The following is a 27,509-nucleotide window of genomic DNA, read 5'->3' on the forward strand; positions in this document are numbered from 1 at the left end:
AATGTTATCTTCACTTCCTGTCTCCAGAGACCATCTGATCGATTTTTGAAGGCAGCATACATGTATCCTTTGTTGCCTTTGGTATCCCACCATCCTGTGCTTTCCATTCAGTGAGAGTTGAGCTAGCGAAAAAAGATGTCCAAAAGTTGCGTTTGATGGTGTTAGTGTGTAAATGTTTTTTACGAACATTTTTCACTTGTCATTTCTAGCGAGAAATGACTAATGTAGTAATTAAAGGTGTTTTCACCAAAGCGCTCTATTTTGCTGTAGATCATTAAACTGCTACACTGCCTCAGTAGTCGGTCCGAAATTGTTTTGGGAAGTGCCCTCATTCACTGCCATTGCCTCATGCAACAGAATTAGATTCTGCTGTACAGCCACTCTGGAGAATGTTATCCAGCTCATTTCAATTATTCTATAGTGACAATGAAGGCAGATATTTAGTGCCCTTAAACCAGACGCAGCAACTTAATTTTTCCATCAGTGCTATGATGCATTTCCAATTTAAACAATTGACTCAAGTACTCCATCATAGCAGAATAGTTGGAGGGGATGGGTTAAGGATAGTCAACCCCAAGCCATCAAACGGACATCATGGGAAAAGGACAGTCTAGACCAGGGCTATTCAAATCTTACCCTGGAGGGCCAATGCGGTGCAGAGTTTAGCTCCAACCCTGATCAAACACACCCATCTGTGATTTTCTAATGATCCTGGAGACATTGATTAGCATGTTCAGGTGTGCTTGATTAAGGTTGGAACTAAACTCTGCACTGCATTGGCCCTCCAGGGTAAGATTTGAATAGCCCTGGTCTAGACCAAGCCTGGGTCACTCTGTTCTGGAGGGCCACTGTCCTGCAGAGTTTAGCAGTAACCCCAATCAAACACCTGAAACAGCTAATCAATGTCTTTATAGGACCTAGTAAGACATTGATTAGCTGGTTCAGGTGTTTCAGTGGGGTTGGTGCTAAATTCTGTAGGACAGCGGTCCTCCAGGACCGAGTTTGGGGACCCCTGTTCTAGACCAAAAGTAACGGTTCAGAGTTTGATTAGATTACAGCACCATGTATTAACTTTAACAATGTAATTGTTCACCCAAAGACCTGTAATGTGTGCTAACAAAGGGAATAGGGTAAATTGATTTAATGAGGACTTTAAGCCACAGAAATGGGCAATTGTGATTAAAGTTCTCCCATACTGTACTACATGAAAAGCCCATGATCCTTTACATTGGGATCGTAGGCAGCAGTTTCCCCTCAAAAAAAAACAAAACAAGTTGAAACCGATGTGAAAAACTTTTATTGGGAACAGAGTTGTTCAAATTACAAAATATACCAATATAAAACTAAGGACAAAAGGTATTCAAAAATAATATTTCAAAGCTGAAGTCATCTCAATCCCCTTTCGTCTGAAAGCTGGTGGGCAAAAATAAAAACCTTGTATTAAAACCATTTGCATGCCATATTTCACACAGTAAGTTGTTTTTTTGAGTCAGAAAACCGTTTATCACCACTGATCAATCTGACGGTAATTCCAGCTATAATCAGTTTAGGTTTCATCATGAGCATTTAAAATAACGTTTAACAGCATTTCAACAGAACTCACCATAAATCTGCGAAGCCCTCGAAATGATCTGAAAAGACATAACGTTACATCGTTAAGGAACGGATCATACATTATAAGTAGGCCTACTTAAGAACTCCGCATTTAGCGTGCTCAGAAAACCGATCATCACCACTGATCAATCTGACGGTAATTCCAGCTATCAGTTTAGGTTTCATCATAGTTATAAACTCGGGCGGTATTTAAATAACAGCATTAAAGCAGAACTCACCATCACTTTGTAAAGCCCTCGTAAAATATCTGAAAAGACGAGACATACCGTTAAAAGAGCAGCTCACACATGTGGGAAGTAACGTCAACGTACTTCATCCACATAGCGTGCTCAGAAAACCGAACATCACCACTGAACAATCTGACGGTAATTCCAGCTATTTTCAGTTTAGATTTCATCACAACACACAGTATAGAACAAACTGATTTTTGGTAAATAGTGGAAACTAGGTCCATTGTCTTACCTTAAATTGGCCGTGTATTTAATCGAAACTCAGCTCAACACATTTTCTTGCTTCGACACTTGAGAACAGAGAGACCCACCACGCGTGCGCCTCGTAATTTATACGCGAGTCGCTCGATGACGTAGTTCTTCTGTTCTTCTGGTATTGAACACTCCGCGCGATCTGCTCGTTTCTGCCAACTACTGGATTAGTTTATAACCCTCAAACAAATCGTATTATCGTGGGGCGATAGTTCATTTTGTCCATTTGGATTGAATTGTTGTGGTTTGTAATTGTGAGTGACAGGTTTTTTTATTCGTATTAATTGCTTACAGAACTCAATATTGACTAAAAAGGAAATGCCAGGTGTTCATAGCATTTGAGTCCAGAAAATTATAAGAAAGAAAGAAAGATTATATAGAACACATCCTCTTCACAAAATGTTACAGGAGGTGGATAAAGATTTAATATAGCCTATATCTTAATATCTTTTTGAAAGTGAGAAAATTGTGGATAACTGATAGTCTTAGGCCTACATTGTGGATAAAATATTTTGCAAGCGAAATAATTAAGTTACAAAGAAAATAAACATTTTCATATTGCTTCTCAAAAGTGAAAAACACAAACAAAAAAATCTGTGAAATAAATCTCAAAGTATTTATAGGCTATTTGTTTGACACAATTATTAGGATAACGATGAATGCGTTTAAAATAAATCTCTTTGACCTCAGACACTGCTTTAGGACAATTCAAACCTTCCAACGGCATCAGAAGTGGAGACAAAATCATTAAGAATGGGAGACGTATATTTCTTTTTTGATGTGAATGAATTAAAGCATAATCTCATACGAGTCAGTGGGAGAACTTGACAAAAAACACCTTTAGAACACTGACATTTTTTAATAATTTAATGTAGGCTACATCGGTTCAACATGAATCAGTTAAGTTAAACAAACGTAATTAAACATTTACAAATTAAACAAACAAACATTGCTTTTGCTTGCGTTTGAGTGTGCTTAGCACCCCTGAATTGAAAGCAAAGAAATCACGTTTAGAAGAGAAACACAATTTTGTTGTGTAGATCTCAAATAATAAGATAAAGTAAATGGGACAATGGGACTTCTTGAACCAGTTAAAAAAAAGGACTTATGTTTATACCAAATATACTTAGGCTATTATTACAAAATAAGTATTTGTTTGGAGAAAAATGGCGTTTGAAATTCAGACTATTAATAGCACTTGCTTGTGGAAATGAGAGAGAGCAATATGGCTAAATTTCAATGCAGAATTTAAACCTGCAGAAATTTAAATCCTTTAAATTTAAATTTCAATGCAGAAAATACATCTGGTATAATATTCTAAATACTGGATAAGTAATTCCTCATCAGTTTACTTTAAACATGTTATTTTAAGTTTCAAAATCAACAACATTAAGGCTAAGTTAGCTGTTGGAAAAACAGCCTATTTTTTTAACTTAGTGTGCTTATTTTTTACATGCAAAATTGCACAGTAATTGATCGCAATTGAATATTTTTACACATTATTTTGAATCCACTGATTTAATTTTCTTTTAGTTTTTGGAGATTATACTATTCAAAAGTAAGTTATTGTCTCTTTGACAATAATATTGTCTCTGTGATATTATGGGAAACAGAATTGCTTAATTGGCATTCATTCACATTTGAGCACATTGAGATGAAGCACAAAAGCATTGTAAGAAGGTCCGAATTTTTAAAGAAAAGTGTATCAGGCAGTTGACTGATGTCCGTTCTGGGTTCATGTAATTCTTTCCAAATGCCCAAAGAACATATTTCCAGGTCAGCCTGTAGGCTTTATGAACAGTCTTGCCATTAGTGGTATATGTCAGTAGCCTACGCATGTACCAATAAAAACAACAACTTCTCTAGCCTGTAGCTTACAACTTCCCCTGACTGAAAATTTATACAAAAACATCCGCAACGTGCGTATTAAAATCTGAAAGGAAGCGAAATTGAACACGTGATGAGTGATGACGCCTGAGAGCTAAATATGACGCGGGTTGCTATCGGTTTGCTAGCTAGCTACGTTGTTTCCCTCCATCAACACTGAGCAGACGGAAAGTTAGCAAGTTGATGATCAAAACTGACAACACCGGATTCACATTGGTCATAAATATCGAGACTTTCGAGTGGGGAACTCTTTACTGGACGACTGAATAAACAATCACCGTAGAATAAACGGTAAGACTGAGTATTTCCGTTTGTTAGAGAAATTGCGTTTCAAACGCGATTGCTAGCAAGTTAGCATTTGTAGCGAGCCATGTGAATTTGAGAGTAGAACTTCACCTATGGTATTTGTCTATATGTATGGGGGATTAAATAAATCGAAAGGTTTTTGAAAAGTTAAATTGATTAATAGCAGGTCGTTGAAGCTTTTAATAAATGTATTTGAAATAGAAACTTTAACGTAAGAACTGTTAAGCACATGACGGCATTGGATCGCACTTGTTTGTGCAGACTGGTTCGCTCAGGATTAATCCGGCACAAACCAAAATATTTATGTAATGAAGCGTTTTGGCAAGTCACATTCCAATCATAAAACCTGAAAGAAAATCTATTAACACATCCTCACAGGCTGTAAATCCATTGACACCTGATATTTCTGGCGCCCAACGTTACTAACGTTAATAGATGTCTCATCTGTTATTGTTCATGTGAAATTTGACAAGTTATCTGAGACATGGCAACTGTCTCTTCACGGGACATTATATGTCACTGTTTTGAAAATAATATTAGTGCTTTCGCATTCCTCTTCACCAGATTAACAAGTTTTCTGCTGCTGTTAGAGTTTTCGTGAAAGCTCATTTGTTTATGTATGGATATCTGACGGTATGAAAATGTGAATTATGCAAAAGCAGTATTCATTTACATACTTGCTTTGTCCAGTTAGTCTTTGGTTGTGTAAATGTATGTGTCTATCTGTCTATTTAATATAAATGCTGCTTGCTTTTGTTTTCAATAGTAATTATAAAGAATAAAAAGTAGTATCTAATTATTTGAAAATTCTCTTTTTTACTGAACAGTTAATATTAAAAAGCCCACATTTTGCACCTGTTTTATGTTTTGTATTATATTGGTTATCAGGCTTGCTTGTATAGTGTCACATAGTAAGAATATGGAGTTCACACTCATGTAATATCCATAAAGGCCCAAACTGAGCAAAAATATGTCCAAAAATATGAAATTCTATAGTTGTGGGGGGTAAAAAATATAATTTGATTCAATACAATGATGATTGAGAGAACCATTCTTCAAAAACCGGACGTGACATCATTGATGTGTACATTTTAACATGTAAAAAAAGATAATCATTACTACTATGACGCTTGCATATCCATAGCAGGTACACTGCACCAGCCAGAGATATAGATTATTATAGAACTAAACTGATTTCCTGCAACAATATTACGATGACTGAATTAAAGTCTAAGATTATTGCAGCAATGAAAGAACTGAAAGCACTTTTCTTTTGTGTAGACATATGCAGGCTCTATAGCAGCGCACGATGTTCAACAAATCTTTTGGTGCTCCCTTTGGGGGAGGGACGGGAGGATTTGGGACTTCATCAACATTTGGGCAACAAAGTAAGTGAATATGTGTGCTAAACTATGTTATGTTTAGAAAAATGAAAGAACCGATAATTAATACAGTACAGAGACAGAGATAATTTTTTTCTACCTTTGTCACCAGATGCTGGGTTTGGAGCAACAGGAGGCTTTGGATCTACTGCATTTGGTGCAACAAACAACACAGGAGGACTGTTCGGAACCACCCAGAACAAACCTGGTAATGCAGAATCTCACAGCCTTCTCAAAGAATGCTCTGAACGAATCACTTCAGGTTTTCGTTGTTGATCTAGTGATTTTTAGAATATAAATAGCTTATTGATGGATACTTGCTTGTATTTGAGACTTAAGTATTTATGCATTCATTTTTTTGTGGATGCATTGGTGTGTTACAAGACCATTTGGTCTCACTGATTTGAGCACTGTAGTCTGAGACGACGATAATACTTTACTTTAGTGTTAGTCTTTTGCAAAATGGAGTGTGATGAGTGGTGACTTGACCTGTAATGAAACAAAATACATGTATGCTGTTGAGTGAGTCATCTTAGAAGTGAGTTTGTTGTGAGTCAAGTTTTGACTCGCTGAGAAGACTTACCTGAGAATTACTGATTTGAGGATGGATTGGAAGGAAGACTTAATGAGAAGCACTGTTGTGCTAGGCGTAAGATGTGCGGTCCCATTAGAAGCTTGTATTTGGTCAACCATGTCACTTGTCTTGAAATATTTGTGTTTGTCTTCAAGGTGGTCTCTTTGGCTCGAGCACTTTCAGTCAGCCCGTCACCTCCTCCACCAGTAGTGGGTTTGGGTTTGGTGCCACTAGTGGCACATCAAACAGCCTTTTTGGAAGCACCAACACTGGAGGTGGAGGACTTTTTTCCCAGCAGAATAATGCCTTTGGTGCCAACAAACCAGCCGCTTTTGGCAGTAAGTTTTTTGCAGAATGTCTTTAAATAAAAATGGTTTGATTTGTTGTAGAAGTGTCTTGAATTAAAAGAATAGCTTGGAAACAAACCTAAGTGACTGTTTGAAATGCTTTGCAGCTTTTGGTACCAGCACCAGTAGCGGTGGATTGTTCGGGACAACCAACACAACATCCAACCCTTTCGGAGGAACGTCAGGCTCTTTGTTTGGGGCGTCAAGTTTCACTGCTGCACCCCCTGGCACAACAATCAAATTCAATGTTCGTTTAGACATGATTACATTTTTATATATTTTGTCTTCACAGATGCTCTTTGAGCTACCTGTTTTTTTTATAAAAGGTATTAAATCGAAATCTTTTTTTTTTTTAAGCCACCAACTGGTACTGACACAATGGTAAAAGGTGGTGTGACAACCAGCATTAACACCAAACACCAGTGCATCACTGCCATGAAGGAATACGAGAACAAATCCTTAGAGGTAGGATGGTTTCTCACTTTGTGAGAGTTGTTTTAGTACTTGGCGACCTACTGAAGAAATTGTCACAATCACAGTGCACTGTTTGTCAGGTCCTTTGGTTAGAAATTGTCTGCAGAGAACAAAAATGTGTAACAAACCTGTTGTCAAGAGTTTTGAGGATTTGGAGCCAAGATAAAATATCTATACCTATCTTTCCTTGATCTAAGGAGCTGAGGTTTGAGGATTACCAGGCCGGACGGAAGGGTCCTTCCAACCCCATGGCAGCTGGGACAGGTGGTCTCTTTGGGCCGACAGCCGCGGCTACTCCCAGTACTGGCACTGGACTCTTTGGCTCTTCAGCTCCTAACACTGGCTTCAACTTCGGCCAGAACAAGACCTCATTTGGCACGAGTAAGTGGTTGTACTTTTATTTGTTTTATTTATTTATTTATTTTTCTTGAATACTTGTTAACTGTTTGCACTGCAGCCACTGGGGCATTTGGGACAACCACAGGAAGTTTGTTTGGCCAGCCGCAGCAGCAGCAGCAACAGCAACAGCAGCAGCAAGCTTCCAGTCTCTTCAAACCATTCGGCTCGGCCACCACCACCCAAAACAACACTTTCTCTTTCGGCAACACCAATACCATGGGCCAGCCCAACACCAGCAGCATGGTGAGTTCCAGCAGGTTTACTAAATGTCAGCACTGATTTACTAAACTTATTAATCTATAATCAGGTTAATTCTGTGTTTAATACAATCATTTTTAATTTCTAAGCAGGGGCTGTTTGGCAACACGGCTGCCTCTCAGGCCGGAGGACTTTTTGGAAACACTAACACGAGCACTGCCACAGGCTTTGGCACAGGAATTTTCGGTCAAACTAACACCGGATTTGGGAATGTGGGTACACAGGTGAATTCTGAAGAGACTACAATAATAAAAATGTTTTTATCTTTACTCCTTTTACTTTCACCATGTTCAATTTTTTCAGAATGGTTAACTTGTCTTTATTTCACAGAATCTTTTTGGTAATAAGCCTGCTGGATTTGGCACCACCACCACTAGCGCACCCTCCTTTGGCACAGGCACTGGTCTGTTTGCAAATAAGCCTACGCTCACTCTAGGGACTAACACGAACACCTCAACCTTTGGTGAGTCTTAATGAACTAATGAATGTTTTAATGATTCGATTTAACCAACTTTTGTCTCTTTGTTTGTGAAAGTGATGGGTGTCATTTAAATAGTCCAGTTTATAAAAAATAGTTTAAATAGTGTTTTTATTCTTCTAAAGGTTTCGGTGCAACTGGTACTGGTGGGGGTCTTTTTGGGAACAAAACTGCTACAGCTGGATTGGGAACAGGATTGGGAACTGGCTTCGGAGGAAGTACGTTTTAGGATGTAATGTTTTTAGGGTCTTTTTTTTTTCTGTGAGAATTAACATGCCTGCTAAGTATTTGTCTTTATATTCAGCTTTAGGAACTGGCCAGACATCATTGTTTGGGAACAACCAGAACAAGCTGGGCTCCACCCTGGGGTCTGTGGGCACTTTCGGGACTGGAGGCTTCAACACCGGAGCCAACACTCTGAATTTTGGCGCTACTCAACAGCCTGTGGGTCAGTGCAAATGCTTCATAAATGATTTCATTCCGAGAACTGGTTTTAATAATTTTGATAAATTGAGTAATGTGAGGTCAATTTCTTCAAGGTTTTGTTAAATAAATAACTGGTATACCTTGTTTTGTTCACAGCTCTGACTGACCCCAGTGCAGCAGCCGCTCAGCAGGCCGTCCTCCAGCAGCAGATCAACGCATTGGCCTACTCTCCTTTTGGAGATTCGCCCCTCTTCAGAAACCCACTCTCAGACCCCAAAAAGAAAGAAGAGGTTTGAATTTTTTTTTATTATTATTATTTTTTTTTTTTTATATACAGTTTTACATGTATTTGTTGTTAGAGCTGCACAATTTGGCCAAATTTCTGTAAAAAAAAAAAAAATCCTTTTTTTAAAGAGAGTATAGTAACAATGACATTCACTTAAAATGTCTATCTTGTTGATAAGCACTTCTCATTAATTTGGTAAGATGTTTGGGGCATCTTGCATTCCTAATTGTATGTTAAAGTTACCCAAATGCAGAGATTATGTTTGTGTGGAGCAGCGTTTACTGCAAACCATGGAAAAGAACGTGATGCTCTGGTTCACTCGCACTTTGTCATTGCGTTTAAAAAACAACAAACAGTTTTCTGTCATGAATTTAATTAAACATCAGAGACCACTTGTTTTAACCATATGGAACAGTATATACACAGCTAATATATCTTCTCCCTCATTAGCGTCTCAAACCCACAAATCCAGCTGCACAGAAAGCCCTGACTACCCCTACTCAATACAAACTGACCCCTCGTCCTGCCACCCGTGTGCGTCCCAAAGCGCTCTCCTCCTCTGGCTCCTCCAAATCTCAGCTCTTCGATGGACTTGATGATGACGAACCCTCTCTCAACAATGGAGCCTTCATGCCTAGGTAAGATCGTGACGTCATGACTAGCTACACCTGTTGCACATGTAGTGCACAAGACTAAAGAGTTCCTGTCTGTGTTTTAGGAAGAGCATAAAGAAGCTTGTTTTGAAGAATCTGAATAACAGCAGTCTGTATAACAACTCCGTGAACAGAGAGGTTGATGACTTAGCCTCTCCTTCAGAGTACCCACAGAATGGGCTCCGGTAAGTTGACGCTGGTTCTCAAACATTGATGTGAAGTAATATTTTGCAGTCCGTAAAGAGGCAACCACAAATGCAACGTTTTCCTGTCACTTCAGTCTGAGTATGGACGAAAGAGAGACCAGAGAAGTCAATGTGGAGAGAAGTGGGGAAGATGATCTAGAGGTTTCCAAGTTCTACACCAACCCGATCACCAAACCTATTCCACACTCCCAACCGAGCCCCTTGCTACAAGATACCATCTCAGAGTTCAACATGCGGGGAACTGGAAGCCATCGCAATGGCCTGGAGGCCAGCAGTGAGGATATCTCTCTGGCTGAGGATTCCATTCAGGAGGAAAGAGACGAGGAGCTGGAGGCTCAGAAACCTCCGCACCCAGCTGGTACGCTTGTCTCGGTTGATGTTCCTTAAAACATACAATGTGTTTGATGGGCTAGAAATCGTATTTTTAGCTATCTTATTCTGACCTCTTTCAGGTATAGTTCTTGGCCGTGTAGGCTACTACACAATCCCATCCTTGGAAGAGCTGGGAAAGATGTTGAATGAAAATGGGGAGTGTATTGTGGAGAACTTCACTGTTGGAAGGAAAGGTAAAATTATTGCAAAAAGTATCACCATGCAAAAGGAGGATTGTTATTCCAAGTAGCCACCAGTGGAGCATGACGTAACCATGTGCTTTGTGTTGTGGTTTTGCAGGCTATGGGTCCGTTTTCTTCTCTGGTGAGGTGAATCTTACCAACATGAACCTGGATGAGATTGTGCACTTCAGGCGTAAGGAGATAATCGTGTACCCTGATGACAAAGACAAGCCTCCTGTTGGAGAGGGGCTAAACAGGTAATCTCAGGACTCATGTTTCACTTGCATTCGTGATTTTAAAACAGGAGTTCAATCTGTAAATGTGTGTGACTTCAAGTCCCTGCGGCTTTTTAATGTCAAATAGAGATATATATTTTTATTTTAAATCTAAGGTCATAAATGTATATTATAATCAAGATGTTTGTTTTGCCATTTAAGAATTTAAATGGTCTTAAATTAGGGAATGGAACAATAAGAATCTAGAATACAGCTTCATGCGATTTTTATTAAACTTCAAAAGGCTATGATTTCATTAAATAAGTTTTAGCTCTGCTCGGTTCAAAGTAAAAATGTGATTTTGTTACTTAGTCTATAAGCTCATGGTTTATTTTGCAATCAATGAATATGTAGTGCATTTATAGTGCATTCATTTTTTTATTAAATAGATTTTTTTATGCAGGCCTAAAATTAATTAAGGGCTATCGAAATGAAGGCATTCGTTTTGCAAAAAAATTCTCTTCCGTTTAACATGTTACGAATGTTTAATGCAATTAATGCAGCATCCGTTTTCATCCTTTGGCTGCAGCCGCTTCACTACAGTATGTGGTCACGCTATCGTTTATTCAAGCGCATTAAGATGCCTCTGAAGCATCTCTCGAAACGATATGTTATTAACATTTTAATTTTACATTTAAAGAAATCATTGTATTTGACCATGTCTAACATGTATTCAAATGTAAAACCTACAAATAAGTAAACAGTTATGATCTGCAATACTTTAAGCAAACTGACTATTAGTTATTAAAGAGGCTTTACAAATCAAAATGATTTTTTCCAGCCACAAAATGACTCTAATTTGCCTCTTTGCATTCGAATTCTCTATTTTGACCGAGGCCTGTCATACATTTTTTTGCTGGACGATAAATTGGCCAAGAAATTATCGCGATAAACGATAATATTGTCGTTCTGAGATTTTCATCTAAAATAATGATAATGGCATAATAATGCAGGTACATTTTTTCAAAGATCAATCAACTTTTATTTCTAAAGACTATTTAACACTGAAAATGGAAACATTTTAAATATCCACAATAAATGAAAAACAAACCAACCTAAAACAATAAATAAAATGGATGAACACTGCAACAGATGAGGTGCATATTAGGGGTGCATATGCATCATATGGAATATGTATAACTTTTATATAGATGTATAACTTGATTATCAACCATTTAGGATGCAGTATTAAAAAAAATGTTGTACCTTGTAATCATCCACAAACTGAACTTGACCATCTCTGAGGAAAGCTATAGGTGAGATTTTGATACTGCAAGAGAAAAGACATTGATGACATGCTTTTCATTTATTTGTCAAAAAAGGCGAACGTGAATTGCTATCTCTACAGGAACTTGTGCTTTTTTTAGCACAAAGATTGAACTGAAGAATTAACTTTATCAAACAGGTCCCGTGACCGTGCGCTCCTGCGAGATAAATGTATGCCGCACCTCTTATTTAACGGTTCTGGTTTTAACTGTTATGCCACACTAAGTGTGCAAAAAAGTAATTTGTCGTTTGAATTTTGTATTTAAACTTTTTTTTAATGTAAAGCTTAGACTTTCTTTCATATCAAAAACAATTTGGATTTTTGAGCAGAGTGAGATGGTGCATCTCACGACAAATGTGAGTTGGCCACCCTGAGACTTACGGTCAAGAGAGAGAGACAGAGAGGCGGAGGGAGAGCTAAGGAATTGCAGCTGAACGAATACGCTGCGTGCGTTTTTTTTTTTTTTTAAATAGCGTAAAAAATGAAAGACGAAACACTGTGACAGCTGGTGTTGATTCTGTGGCGGATCGCCACAAATGAGTCTGTGGGAAACACTGTGTTAAAAGAGTGTATAGAGTTTTGAACAAAAGGATGTGTGTCCGATCTGTGTCATGTCTTAAAGTGACACCTGCCAAATCAACCTGCTGCTGTCTGTCATTTAATGTTAAAAGAACAAACGACAAAGAGAAAATAACACTGCTCTGGACTAAACTTCTGTAGCTTAAATATCGATATATTCAATTTTAAATAGTGCAGTGAAAACAGTTTAATTAAATGTCTGTATGGCAGACCTATCTGCAAATCTTAAAGCACTGTTTACAAGGGTACATGAGTCAAACTGTTTTTGTGCATTTTAGCAGGGCAGGCAAAAATCTGAATAATAGACAAAGGCCTTGACGTTGAGCCGTGATATTTTAAAGGCACAGTTATATGTGACATTTATTACAATGGGTTTGAATAGATTATTTAATTTAAAAGTTCACTTATTTTTTAAAATCTTATTAATTGTTAAAATTGATAGCTTTCAAATGTACTGTAATGTTGAATGGATATAATTAATGTCTAAAATTGAGATATTTAATTTGAAAAGCATTATATTAATCTAAATGTTCGGTGTGATTGTTTAAAACAAAGTTTTATTGATTGACAGCAATAAAATAATAAAGAAAAATACGATTTGAAGCAGAATTATTTAAAATCCCTTTATTGAGGGGATATACCCTCAATATTATATCACATTATATTAATTACTCTTAAAAAAAAATTAGGTAAAAAAGCGACAAGACCTAAATAAGCATCGGTTCAGCTGCATCTTCAACCACGTCAGTCTGTGAAACTACACTTCTGTTTATTACTTTAACATAACACTAGCCATGTTTACATGTACACTTTTTTTGTCATTCTGATTAAAATAATTCCGACTGAGAGATTCAGTGGACTGTTTACATGAGACGTTATCTAAACCGACTTTCAATCTCAGTCATCACAGAGCAGTTTCTGCCGCATCAGAAATGTCGACGTTGTCCTCTCTAGCAGCTGGAATGTGTTCACGGATGCCATATCGTATAAGTGCCAAACCCTTTAATTCTTGGTGGCCCGTTGAGTTGCTATTAGCTATTTATTTGTTGTAAAATGTAATTATCTCAGAAAAAAATTGTTCTTCTGTCAGGTGCAGTTGAAGTAAAAAGTGCCTGGGACAAATGCTGTCAACATGAGAGGATGTAGCCAGGCTATATCTATCATTATTCCAACATTATCTTCATAACTTCTTACAAAATAAAAACTTACCCCTCAGAAAAATTAACTTTCCTCTCAACATTATAGCCTGCGTGTGAGTGCGGTCAGTGGTTTAAGGCGCGCACTGTGTATCGCATCATATAAGGACGCACACTGAAAAGTAATCGGGTCAGGTCGTTTACATGGGTACATTTTTCATTTGATCGTTTTATGAAAAGGTTTATCCCACCCCTCTAACCGATTACAATTTAATTAGGTTTGGGCATTTTTATTCTGATTGAGATGTTTATATGGAGCATTTTCATTCGGATTGGACTTTTAAACCAATTACAGTGCTTCATGTAAACACACCTACTGTTTCCTGTAACACACAGACGTGCTGAAGTGACTCTCGATGGTGTGTGGCCCAATGACAAGACAACGTGCTGTCAGATCAAGAGTCTAGAGAGGCTGAATGAGATGAACTACGAGGGTCGGCTCGAGGCAGCCTCTCGCAAACAAGGTGCGCGCTTCTTGGAGTACCGACCCGAAACTGGCTCCTGGGTCTTTGAGGTAAGAGTGCCTACACCAAGTGCTCCACTTAGCATCATTTAATTTCTGACCGGTCATGTACAACAAATTGTTAAAATATGATGGAAATCTCCTCTACAGGTGGCCCATTTTTCAAAGTATGGCCTGCAGGATTCTGATGAAGAAGAGGAAGTCCCCCCGGCCAAGCTCGACTTGAAGAAGCTGAAGACTGGGGTTCCTCCTGGCATCTCGCAGCTTCCACTAAACCAGCAGCAGATGGCGCCACAGGCTCAGGTAGACTGAGGAACACACTGAGTCTGACACACATTGGTCTCCGGGGCCACTCAAGTTCACTCATACCTGCTGTGCCCCCCCACAGTCCAAATCTACACTAGCTGCGGGGAGAGAGCAAAGAGTTTTAGTGGTTCAAATGCTTTTCAGCTGTGATGCAAAGAGATCGGAAGTTTTTGAAATGCTGTGCACACATTTTTAAATATGAGTTTACAAAGGAAGTTCATATAATGAAGGGATTTGCCTTTTATCTAATATTTATAGATTGTAAAGCTGACTGTTCCCCTTAGCTGTTGAACTTAGCTGGTGCTTTTGAGTATAAAGACTAGATCTTTAATTTTCAGTGACATATTAATTGTTACACGTGCTTGAATGGAAATGGGTAATTCTGAATGTTTTAAATGTAATAAAATGCAGCCAAGCATTATTAGTGTAATTATGCTTGGTCTATTATCTTTGCCAAAATATAAAGTATATTTGTATGTCATGATGTTTGTAGAAGATGAGCAAAGAATTTGCTTGACCAGATGTATTTTACAATTATTTTTAACAGGTGATTTGACAGGCAATGATTAAAAGTGTGTCTGATCTGAGAGAATCTACAGATATGAGCTTGTGGGCTTTCAGAATGTTTTATTTTGAAGTATAGCCGTGGGAAAAATGTATAAAAGGCGTGAAAAGATGTGAATGTGTTTTAATTTTGTCATGTTTTTCATTGACAAATAAAAGTACAATAAAGATGAAATGTTTGTGTCAGGACATTTAATGGGTACATAATGCTTTCATAGCAATGTTTTGATTGACTGGTTAGTTGATCTATTATTTGGTAAAAATTGATATAAAGCTAATGGTTTAAAGATTATACAGAACTTAACTGTGCACTCAGATCAAGAACAAAGACTTGACTTGATCTCTTTGTGTGCATGTGTAGAGTACTGCAGTACTTGAGCTGCTCAGCCGTGTGTCGGAGTTGGACAGTGACATGGCCGACATTACTCAAGAGCACCCAGTGGACAGTGTTTTGGGTGAGGAGGATGGAGAGAGAACTTTTTTGGAGGAGAACAAGCTGAGATCTGAGACCCCTGCCGAGCATGAGCCCATGTCCGCATCCAGCCAGATCGCTTCCTCAATGGGCATCAATCCTCATACCTTACAGGTAGGAAGTGTGCGAGTAATTGAGTGATTTGCAAAGATGTCGCATTCTGTCATTTTAGTAACGCTGGTTTTGTGTTCCACGCAGATTATGAAGGCCTCTCTCTTTGCAGAGGATGATGAATGTGATTGGTTTCAAGAGCATGGGTCTTCAAAGCTCATACAGGATGTGGCTTCCCAAAAAGTTTTGCTTTCTGGATCTGGTCGGCCATCAAGTATGCCAGTCTAATTATTTGAAAGCAGTTTACATACACTACCGGTCAAAGGTTTTATAATAATGATTCGTTTTTAATGTTTTTAAGTTTAATCTCTTATGCTCACCAATGGTAGCCTGACAAGCCAGACCCACATCAAAATGTTTCGAAAGTGAAACAGAGCTTGTTGATAGATTAAACATTCGCCGTATCCGGTCGGCAAAACTCTGAACACATCTTCCCTTTTTAAGAATGACTTCAGTGCCGTTCTTTTCTCAGAGAAAAGCTTAACTACAAGTCTTCCAGAGTCACGGTTTAAAGCTGATTCAAAAGACCGCCGTTCGCCAGTTTCTGTGTTTACTAGAAGCACGCAAACGCAACTCGGCGGTCGTCATTATGGCCCCGCCCACCGACTATACACGATGTGATTGGCCCGACAAGAGTTTGGCGTTTACAGCTCAGAAGGGTATTGAGAGTTGCTAGATGACACTCGCGGGCAGATTAGATTTGCTGCCGCTAGGGTGTGTCTAGATTTCTAGGCTACACCAATGACACATTTTATAAAAAATATAATGAAATATTACGATTTAAATTAACAATTTTTATTAATATATTTTAAAATGTAATTTATTATTGTGATGGCAAAGCTGAATTTCTTGAAGCCATTACTTCAGTCTTCAGGTTTAAATTATCCTTCAGAAATCTGTTATGCTATTTTTTTTAATGCTCCATAATTATCAAATTTTATTGGTACTCGATTAATACTCCATATTAAACTGTTGCACTCATTTATATTTTTTGCAGAAATCATACCTAGTTTTTGTCTCTACAAATCAGCATTGCCATCACAGGAATGTAAAAAAAGAGTACTTTTTTAATAATATTACTTCACTATATTACAGTTTACTGCATAAAAAAAAGTAAAACACATGCAGCATTGGTGAACGCAAGAAACTTCTTTCAAAAACATTAAAGTCTTTTGATGTGCAGTGTACTTTGGTGAAGCCCACTTCTTTTATACATGTCTGATATTATGGCTTTTCCATTACAGTTGGATCCCTGTTACAAACAAAGTTTGCCTCAGGAGGAGGGCTTTTTCCCCAGTTCCCAGAGGCTCCTTTTGGTGGAATACCTCAGAAGCTTAGCAAGCCATTAGTGTCTGAAGCCCCATGGCCATCATTGGGCCCATCCTTCCTGTTGCCAGCCCCTCCTCCAGAACCTACGCTTCGGACCATTGGGGCCCGTAGGCTAGGTGGGCCAGTACCTCTGGACGGCTCCATAACTCTAGGGAAAGGCCGTTTACTGATGGACGCGGCTCTGTTCAGAGGGCGGTCGTTCCGAGTTGGCTGGGGTCCCAACTGGACACTTGTGCATTGTGGAGATCAACTTAGCGTCACAGAAACAATGAAGGAACAGGCAGCGGAGAGCATGGGATTTGGCTTCTTACCCAAACCAACCAAGAGCAAACCGTAAGTTTAACTTTTTCAGTTAATCAGCGCAAATAAAACTTACCTTAAGTGTGACAGAATTTTCCCCAAAGTAATTTTCCCATTGTTGCATCATACCAGGATGACTGAGAGTCTGTTTAAAGTGCGTATGGAGCAGGTAGTTGGTCTGAAGTCCAAGCAGTCGGCTGAGAGCCTTGCACTTTACCACAGGCCACTGGAGATCAGCCTAAAGCACAGCACAATCAACACAGAGGACCCCTGTCCTTTCATTCAGCCAGCGAGAGGAGTGGTTGCTCTGCATGGTTATGCAGACTGGATTGTGGAGGTCAACAAAGATACAGGAGGAGGGAATGGTATGAAGTGTTTTTTTATATTTATTGTATTTATATACATTATATCACACAGAATTTGGGCTCAGTAATGGGTCCTGCACACTGAGATTTTTCAAAATCCTTTTCGAATGTTGCTTGTCAGACTGTACAAACATGATCCCCAGTGTAAGCCATGTCACACTGTAAGATCTCAGTTATCATTAATGTCAGACTGTACGATAGTCAAAGCGTGCTAAAAACGGACGCACACGAGAACTTGTCCAGAGTTTTATATCATCAATGAATGATGTGTTCGGTGACTGTGAGCTGCTTTACATGCGGGACTGAAATGGAGGCTACAAAGAAATCTCTAGCTCTTGTTTTGGTCATAGTTTGTCTGGAAAAATGACGTGCAAAACTGTTTTACTTTCGATCGCTAATGTTTAGTCGCATACAATAGTCCATAAACCAAATCATGTCCTCATAATCCACAAGTAAACGCATGCAAATGTTGACAAGCCACTAAATACAGTACATACCACAGAGATGGACGTCCTGCTGTTGTTGCTTCTTCTGTTCAATTTATTTCAGCCTCCGGATCTGATTCTGGATCATATATGTATTAGTTGAATCTGATTGATAGCCGTGGTTTATTTAGGGTAATGTTTGCTTTTCCACGTTTGAGGATGTTACAGCTTTCAAACGCTCTCAATGCAAGCTGCGTGCGCTCGTGATTCTTTAGCTCCGCCCACATGATACGCCTCCATCCGCTCGTTTTTTTTTCCGGAAAGACTCGGTACAGCCTATATTTCTTTTATAAATATAATAAAGCTAAAGACTTTTCGGAGATATGAAGGCTGTAATACTACTCTATAGGTACTCAAGATTGACTAAAACGGAGTGTTTCACCCCCCCCTTTAATCGGCTGCCGGTGAACATGTCAAACTAACGATCAAAGACCTCAGATTTTAGCCTAATTTTTTAGCCTCAGATTTTAGCCTAACGACCAAATCGTGGGCAAAATCGCACCGTGTGCACCTAGCTGAAGTGTTTTTTTTATTAATCAAAAGCTACAGTAAAATGTCAGTGTTTCAAAAGATTTCAATTTTATATAAGTGCTGTTCTTTGAACTTTTTACTCATTAAAGGGTTCTGAGGAAAAAATATGGTTTCCAATATATTAAACAGCTTTATGTAAACGCAATGCATCAACCAAACTAATGTGAGTAAGCTCATAATTTTCATAACCGTAATCACATTAAACTGTGGCGTGCGTCCATTTTAATCGCATTTAACAGGCATGTAAACACCTTAATCACATTGTTGCCACTTTGACCAAAATGCTCATGTGCACAGATGTACATGGATGTGTATGTTATTTACACAACTTTGAGTGACATTATTCTGAAGTTTTCTCTTCTCCAAATCATTAAACTCTTTCTTGTGAACTGAGTGAAGAGTTCTTCTTACTTCTTATGTCATGTAAACATCTTTCTGCGATTTAAGACCTTTTTCTGATTATTAGAAATAATCGAATTATTAGTGCACATGTAAACGTAGTCATGATAAGAAATGATTCTTGAGTACCAAATCGGCATATTAGAATGATTTCTGAAGGATCATGCGACACTGAAAGATTTTGACGATTCAGCTTTGCATTTGTGTGTGTACATTTCTTAATGGATTTTAAAAAACTTAATGAAATAAAATCTATATAAATCATTTGATAATATCATAATATTATAAATCATAAATCAAAAATGATAAAATAATATCATAAATCATTTGATCTTCTACATTAGCTGGCCTGGCCCATTGGCGGCAAATTTGGACTTTGTGTGCTGCTCTGTGGGGTCGTCTGGGTGACCGAGATGTGGAGACTGAGCACTACTCAGATTACCAGCAGCAGCTTGAGAGGCGGAGGAGCTTCTCGCACTGGCTGTCTGAAAGTGCAGCTGAGGTAATTGAGGAGGAAGTGGGCCGGGCCCTTCAGCGCAACCATGCTGAGGCTGTATTCAGTTACCTTACCGGCCACTGCATAAGCAAGGCCTGCAAACTGTCCCAGAAGAGTGGTAAGTGAGCACAATATTTTTTCGGAAGTGCAGTTAAGTTGCATGCTGTACAGCAGCATTAGTGGTTCTAATAAAGTGTGTGTGTGTGTGTGTGTGTGTGTGTGTGTAAAGGGGACCATCGCCTTTCACTGATGTTGTCTCAGGCTGAGAGCTCTCAGTCTTGTAGAGATCTACTGGCTCTGCAGCTCAGTGACTGGAACAGGATGCAGACAGACTCCTTCATAGAAGAGGAAAGGCTGCGAATCGTCGCTCTGCTTGCAGGCAAACCAGTAAGTAAATAAAATAAGAGCAGGAGCCGCTGTGTGTAAATTGAATGTGTGAGGCTTCTGGTATCATCTGCTTCTATTTGGTTTTAGTTGCACAAAATGGCTTATGCTGCTCTAAGGCAAACCATCATTTTTTTAACCTATTATTTTAATGCTCACTGGCCACTTTATTAGGTACACCTTACCAGATCAAAATACCTCGATACTGATACTAAATCGATACCACGGTAAAAAAACAAATATGACAACAGAACTTATTCACTTTTTTTATTTTTTTTACTAAAAATTCACTTAGCCAGCATGTTCCTGCCCTGGTTTTTGACCATTCCCTCCTCTTATTGCTATAATAACTACATGCCAGTGTTAACATCCTTACAGAGATGACATTATCAATCATGTTATCATTCACTAACCTTTCACTTCTCAACAGGTTGGAATGACCAAAATCTTATTTAATGATATGAGTAATTTAATATTTTTTAAGTGTTATTTTATAATTATAATATAGATTTTTAATTGTATTTTTGTTTTTAAAGCAAAAATGCTAATTACAAGCAATATGACAAAAACGGTGCTTTATTTTTCAGCTACATTAGGTCTTCAGTTCAGAGTCCGGCTGCGCGAGGACGTCACGGGCCACGCTTTTTCTTCTCATGCGCGCATATTTCTGTTGCTTTCTTTATCATGCGCTGCGCGTATATATTTAACTCTTCTACTTCCAATGTTTAGTGAACGGTGGAAGCAGAGTTCCACACACTTGTCCTACACCTGCTGTCACACGTCCACGCAAATTAAGAATACAGCTCATGTTAGCGCTGTCCTCTTTAAAGTAAAGTAAATTCCATATCGTACCGTTTGTAGTAGCAGCAAGGTATCGCAATACTTTTCTAGTACCGGTATATCGTGCAACACTAGTTTGGCCCCTACAGCCTTTATGATTTGTGGCATAGATTCAACAATGTGCTGGAAACATTCCTCAAAGATTTTGGTCCATATTGACTTGATGGGAGCACAAAGTTGCTGCAGATTTGTCGGCTGCACACCCATGATGTACATCTCCCGTTCCATCAAATCCCAAAGTTACTCTATTGGATTGAGATTTGGTGACTCTGGAGGTCATTTGAGTAAAGTGAGCTCAGTCATTTTCAAGAAATTAGTTTTGAGGTGATTTGAGCTTTATTTGATATACTGCAGGATCACATATGGCTCTTTTTCCAGATCTTTATTTTGTATATTTTACTCCCCAACAAAATTACCCCACTTGCTCAGTGATTCATTCTTTTCAAATATAGCTATTCAAGTCATCTGGTAAACATTACTGTGTTTCTTATTGCAAAATACTGCATAGTGCAGAAAAAGTAAATATCGCAGTGTCAGTGTTAATTTGTAACTTATTTTATCTTTTTTGAATTTTTTTATAAAGGTGTGGCAGTCAACAGACAGCTGTATAAACGTGTGCTCCGAGCTTGACTGGAAGCGGTGTGTTGCTGTTCATCTCTGGTACATGCTGCCTCCCACTGCATCTGTAGCCGATGCTCTCGCCAAATACGAGTCTGCATTTCAGGTACCTCACATCACAACATTTTTGAAAGCTATTTTAGTTTATATTTTACATTTCATAATTGCACTACTGTGCAAACTGTACAGTTTTGTTGCTTCTGCTCACCAAGCCTGCATTTATTTAATCACAAATATAGTGAAAACAGAACATTTATTTAAAATTGTAGTGATATTTCACATTACTATTTAATTGTATATTAAAATGTGATTTAATTCCTGTGATGTCAAAGCTGAATCTTAATATGCTGATTTGGTGCTCAAGAAACATTTATTCTTATCATTAGCTTCCACAAAGTTTCCTAATTTATTCTTATCATTAGTCATATTGTGACTCAGATTTATTCTCATCATTAGCTTCCACTATGTTTCTTCCCAAAGTTGCACATTTAACTTTGCATTGCAGTTTATGCATGTCATCTTACCAGATAAGCACATTTTTAGATTTCCTTTTTTTTTTCATGTGATATCCCAAAATTCACACAAAAATCAGTGTATTGAGCTAATGTTGAAAACAGCTATGCTGCTTTATTTTTGTGGAAACTTAAAAAATGTTCTAAAAGTCCTGAAGAAAATGTACTGCATAAAGTAACTGCATTTATTTAAAATAAATTCTTATAACATAAAAATATCTTTAATCACTTTTGGTGAATTTAATGCTTCCTTGCTGAAAACGAAGTTAAATTTTTTAGTTTAATTACTTAAGTGGACGAGGTCACTTCAGAAATGTGGACTATGATAATCGTATTGAATTTAGGCTTTTATTCACATGTAAACATTCATCAATGCACACATCAGATATGGCAAGCGGAATTGGAAGAATGTTTTTGTTTTGTGTGATGCGTGAGAACTAATGATGCATTTTTGCGTACTATGCAGCAATGAGATTTGTTCGCTGATCAATATTTATATGTGACTAAAAGCCTTAATTCAAACTGTTTATCATATAAAGTGGTAAAGTCCATTCAGAAAATTTGGACTAAATTAAATGATTTATGTGGATTCAGTTTACGAGTTCTTCATTAACTTTTTGAAGTGTCAAGTGGCATGGACTGTCAATGGTGGGACAGAAAGCTCTGATTTCATTTATAAAATAAAAATATATTTCAAATATAATTTGTCTCAAAGATGAACAAAAATCTTATGGCTTTAGAATATCATAAGGATGACTGATGGATTATTTTCAAGTTTTTTTTTTTCTTCCATTTTTGGTGATCCCTTTAAGAGTATGTGAATGAGATATATTTTAAATGCTGTATTTGTATGTGTTTCAGGGTTCAGAGGAAGTGAAAAGGTATGCTTGCCCTCCTTTACCTCCTTATGTTGATGAACTCGAGTTGTTGGGTTTGGATGAAGAGATGGATGAGACGGAATCCAAAAGGCCACTCTATGACATCTGCTTCCACCTGCTTAAACTTTACAGCGACAGGTCTGCAATCACATCCTGTTTGATTCCTGATGATGTCCACTGGCAGTCTATGTATGAAAGCTAATGTTGGTATTCTATTATCACACCCCCCCTTACAAGGCACTACAGCCTACAACAGCTACTTGATCCCAGCACAGTAACTGCTGATCATCTGGATTACCGGCTGTGCTGGCACTTGTGGAACGTGCTGCAGGCTCTTAACTACAATCACCTGTCCACCTACTGCCAGGGCTTGCTGCACACCAGCTATGCTGCCCAGCTGGAGAGTGCGGGTTTATGGGAGATGGCTATCTTCGTGCTACTGCACATACCTGACTCTGGGTAAGTTTAGTTTAGTTTGTGGTAGGATTTTGTTTTTGTTTTTTTGAGTGACTATACATGAAATTACTCCTATTTTATGTAACTGCGTGCAGACGTAGAGAGAGTGCAGTGCGGGAGATGCTCAACTTACACTGCGCCCTTGAGGAGACAGAAGAGTCAATGGAGAAGGAGCAGTTTCTTACGGAAAAGTTGCTGATCCCCATCCAGTGGATCCATCAGGCTAAGGCCATCCGTGCCTGCAGAGAGGGAGATAAACACCGTGAAGCTTTGCACCTTTACAAGGCGGGCCACTGGAATCACTGCCATCGGCTGGTCATTCAGCACCTGGCCTCAGGTTCGATTAAGCCAAAACCGCACACAAACATACTCGTGTCTCAAATACATTTTGTGTCCACGCGATTTCTCTCAAGAGTAAAAAAAAATTGTCTGCAAGTTCATACGACAGCAAAAATTGCACCGTGTACGCCCGCCTTTAGAATTCATAAAAATGTTACCAGCCAAATGGCGAGTGACAATGTTTCATATGCTCGCCAACACCAATTTTTACTTTAAAGGGCTGGTCACACTTCACTTTTCGTCACATTGACTTCGATACATATGCATGCAAAAGCAGGATACAGGAAACGAGACTACTATAGTCCAAAGTTTGAGTTTGGTGAACTCTCACCTGCTGACTTGCAACACGTAAAGGCGCTGCAGGTTTGTAGCATTGCAGAAAAGTGGAGTAGATTTTTACAATTGGATCTGTTGAATTGATGTTTCTAAAGAAGATGCAGAGTGTAACGTCATATCACGACTGTTGCGGTGTCTGAAAAAAGGTGCATGCTAAAAGTCTAGTGTGACGATCTTATAAGTAGGTTTGCCTCTCAGGCATTTCACCGTTTCATTCCATTTTGCCTTTACCCCCCTTTCACACTGAAGAGACAAACTGTAAAAACGCACTTATCAACTCAACCTTTTTAAATATAGGCTTTAATACAGTACTCTAAGTGGGATGGTAGATGGTTATGGCTAGAAGAGATACAGCTACAGACGGAAGTGACACAAAATCTAAGATTGCAATAAAATCAATTTGTTACATGTCAGATTTTTTTTTTTTTTTACTTCTGCACCTACACCTACCACAACCCTAAATCTAGCCTTACAAGATGTAAATACAGTAATAATTATTGTTCAATGTGACAAATATGAAGCCTTTGTTGATGGCTGTAAGACTACAATTTTTTAATAAAAATATAAAAAGGGACTACTTACCCAGAATTTGGGCAAGTCAAAAACTGGATGAAACCATTAGCTAAGTATTTGATTTCGCTCGTTTAATTTGAAATGCCGTTTTGGATGTAAATTTGGTCGACCAGCTCACTTTTTGGATTTCGTGGCCAAATTGCTCTGTGTAACTCAGTCAACTGATTTTCTATATAGAACGTTCTGTAAAAGTTAAACGCATGTGTCTCTTTTTTGCTCTCTCCCTCAGACTGCATAATTAATGATAATCATAAGTTCCTGCTGGAATTCCTGGAGGGGTTGGCAGTGCCAGAGCGCAGTGTTCAGATTCAGAGCTGGGACACATCTGGACGGGTCTACCTTGATTATATCCATGTCATCCAGACACTGCAGGACATTCAACAGGTAACCTGCTGCTTCAGGAAAGTATGTTGCTTTAGATTAAAAGTTTAAGAAACCACTAACGTGATATTGTTCTACTTCCATCTATAGGCTGAAAGCCCAGGTTATGAGCTGGAGCGACTGCAAACGGAGGTGACATCTCTCTGTGGGAGGATAGAGCTCCTTCCCTGCTCCAAAGCTAAAGATCGACTTGCTCAATCAGGTCAGAAAATCTTTTCCTGTGTTTTGTCGGAAATTTATACTGTTATATTGCTGTCATTTTCTTTGGGTATGTTCACACTTTGGTTTGTTTAGTCTGAAACAAAAAAAACATTTAGTCCTGGTTAGGGATGCTCATATTGACTGTTTAACCATTAACTGATAGTACGAATTTCGACCGATTAACACTTTCGGTTAAACGGTTTAAAGTTTTTAAAAAAAAATATTTTTTTAACTCGCGGGGCGCGTCGACACGAAGCATACTGTGTGGGACCATTTCGACAGAAAGGGTGACGAAGTTACGTGCAAAATAATACAGAATAATACATAATGCATAATACAGTTACTAATACTTTGTTCGATTTAAATGAATTAATTTGCTTTGCAAATAATTTAGTGATTTGATTCTGCATTTCCTTTGCTTTTTTTATATCGCAATATAGCCTAGGTCTTAAATTTAATTCATAATGGTCTTAAAAAGGTCTTAAAAAGTCTTACATTTGACTTGGTGAAACCTGCAGATGACAACTCTTGATTAGCACTCAAAGTTTGTTCATTTAAACCGTTATGCGCAGTGAGGGTGAGAGAGAGTGAGGTCTGCGGTCTGGGCCATTATGATGTGAGCTCCTGGTCTACTTAGTGTTTACATTGGCATTTTAACACTCAACCTAATTACAGGGATATGTTCACCACCTGATTGGTTGGCTTTTATGTATATATATTTCCCAATGAAACTTACCTAACATCCAAAACTGTTTGTGTGGCTAAATGCCCTCATACAGCTCTGAAAAGAAATTAAGAGACCACTTAACATTGAGAAATCCATGTTTGCTTGGAAGTGGAACGAGACCCATCTTTTTAGTGGTCTTGGTCCACTTGTTTGGTGTGCACGAGTTCAGGTGGCAGCGTTCACACATGTTCAAATGAACCACACTAATCGAGCAATCGCACCAGAGTTAAATTTAATCGAACCAAACATGCCAAGTGAGAACACACCCCCGTTTATTTATGGGACTGGCTAGAAAACCATCTTAAAACCTAATTGGATTAACCATTTGAATCCACACAATCACTGTACTATTGTCACCTTGGATCTCTCTTGCCTTTTATAGAGATGGCCAAACGTGTGGCTAACATCCTCCGAGTGGTTTTGAGTCTCCAGCAGGGTGGTGAAGGCACCCCGGATCCCAGACACATCCCTCTTTGCCAGCTTGCTCCACACATTGCTCGTCTACCCATGCCAGAGGACTATGCTTTAGAGGAACTCCGCAGCCTTACCCAGTCATACCTGCAAGAGTATGTTATCAGTCACTGAATATCAAGATATAGGTTTCTCGATCAGTTCTGCAGATGTAACAAGAGTCTTGAGTGGAATTACCTTCAGTACTCCAATTATATGGCTGTTTCAGGCCGTGGTTGAACTTTGGACGCATATTCAGGCACAATACTTGTGAATAAAGCATTCCCTTGTGTGTTTATGCAGGAGCTTTTTTTTTTTTTTTTTTTTTTTTTTTTTAAGTGCTGTTTTGTAGTCATAGACATTGATTTGTGTGAGTGTCTTTGATAATTAAAGTATCTATTTGAATACATCTGTCGACTTGGTCTGCCTAAGATACTCGGAGGGAAGATGCCAGGTATGAGAACTCTACATTTGTCTATTCAGTTACATTGTGAAATATCATCTGGTCCATTCAAAGCTAAATCTAATATTGTGTATTTAGAGCCTACCTTGTACAATTCGTAAAGACGCAAAAAAAAGAAGAATGTGTTCTTTTTTCATTCATAGTGTTTTTAAATCTTAGTGTAACCATGTGTGTATACCTTTTGTAAGTACACTATTTTTATTGTTCCCATTGACTGCCTTAGTGTTTAAGTTGCAAGTGTGGTTCTGTGTAAATGAAAAAGGTTACTCAACCTGTAATGAGTTTTTTTTTTTCTTTCTTCAGAGATTAAGCATTTGTTAAAAATGTATCTCCTGGCACCAAAAATATATGGCAACAATAAAAATGTAAAAGTGTGGGCATATATATTTTTGTAGGGTTTTCGACATGTTTATCTGGACAACCTTTATTGTTAAAGGTTTAGCTGATGTAAAACTAAAGTCACTGCTATCGATCAAATAACTTAATAGAAATATATTTTGGGGTTTCTAAAGTGTTCAACAATATGTGACTGGCGATTCTTATAAAACTTTAATCAAAGCCAACCCGGCATCTGACTAGGATAGGGTTTCGCTGATGTAATTACATTACAGCATTATGTGAACCCTTCATCCTCTCAGGTTTTTTTGTTTTGTTTTTTTTAGTGCTTACAAATGCTCCAGCCTATAGTAGTGTGCTTGTTTCATGTAATTTTATTTTCTAAAAAAACATTGTAAACTTTAAACTTGGTTTATGACAGAATATGCTTCACATAATTAAGGTTCTGCTCTGAATGGGTGCGTGTTTGTGGCTGATAATAGTTGTGCATGAATGTGCTTTATTTTGTTTATTATAAAACTACAAATAAAATACTTCGAATTTCTAATGAA

The 27,509-nt window shown here is 38.2% G+C and overlaps 1 protein-coding gene, 1 long non-coding RNA gene and 3 other non-coding genes across 6 annotated transcripts; 1 reads left to right on the forward strand and 4 right to left on the reverse strand.

Annotated features, from left to right (window-relative positions):
* Positions 1-1,279: 1,279 nt before the first annotated feature.
* Positions 1,280-2,135, reverse strand: LOC137046915 (uncharacterized). The gene is made up of 2 exons (XR_010899112.1): positions 1,604-2,135; positions 1,280-1,413 (listed from the first exon to the last, which is right to left on the reverse strand). It is a non-coding gene; the product is annotated as an uncharacterized lncRNA (long non-coding RNA).
* LOC137047222 (small nucleolar RNA SNORD65) lies at positions 1,488-1,562 on the reverse strand. The gene has a single exon (XR_010899186.1). It is a non-coding gene; the product is annotated as a small nucleolar RNA SNORD65 (small nucleolar RNA).
* LOC137047221 (small nucleolar RNA SNORD65) lies at positions 1,713-1,784 on the reverse strand. Its single transcript, XR_010899185.1, has one exon. It is a non-coding gene; the product is annotated as a small nucleolar RNA SNORD65 (small nucleolar RNA).
* Positions 1,942-2,016, reverse strand: LOC137047219 (small nucleolar RNA SNORD65). The gene has a single exon (XR_010899184.1). It is a non-coding gene; the product is annotated as a small nucleolar RNA SNORD65 (small nucleolar RNA).
* Positions 2,136-4,056: 1,921 nt separating the features above from the next.
* On the forward strand, positions 4,057-27,502 carry nup98 (nucleoporin 98 and 96 precursor). Of its 2 annotated transcripts, none has more exons than XM_067424588.1 (33): positions 4,057-4,274; positions 5,571-5,677; positions 5,784-5,879; positions 6,401-6,583; positions 6,700-6,839; positions 6,950-7,057; positions 7,264-7,447; positions 7,524-7,708; positions 7,813-7,947; positions 8,054-8,186; positions 8,327-8,419; positions 8,506-8,649; positions 8,784-8,917; positions 9,364-9,551; positions 9,632-9,751; positions 9,847-10,130; positions 10,225-10,338; positions 10,445-10,583; positions 13,980-14,157; positions 14,257-14,409; positions 15,338-15,562; positions 15,647-15,773; positions 16,804-17,221; positions 17,321-17,553; positions 19,313-19,582; positions 19,694-19,851; positions 21,272-21,412; positions 22,680-22,834; positions 22,934-23,155; positions 23,248-23,489; positions 24,630-24,784; positions 24,872-24,983; positions 26,092-27,502. In XM_067424588.1, the coding sequence occupies exons 2-33, from the start codon at positions 5,599-5,601 to the stop codon at positions 26,292-26,294; spliced, it is 5,451 nt and encodes a 1,816-aa protein (XP_067280689.1). In that variant the 5' UTR covers positions 4,057-4,274; positions 5,571-5,598; the 3' UTR covers positions 26,295-27,502. The 2 variants fall into 2 exon arrangements, with proteins under 2 accessions (XP_067280689.1, XP_067280690.1); XM_067424589.1 differs by having other exon boundaries at positions 7,816-7,947.
* The last annotated feature ends 7 nt before the right edge of the window (positions 27,503-27,509 follow it).

Source organism: Pseudorasbora parva, chromosome 18 (genome assembly GCF_024679245.1).
Source record: "Pseudorasbora parva isolate DD20220531a chromosome 18, ASM2467924v1, whole genome shotgun sequence".
In the NCBI taxonomy this organism is placed as follows: Eukaryota; Metazoa; Chordata; class Actinopteri; order Cypriniformes; family Gobionidae; genus Pseudorasbora; species Pseudorasbora parva.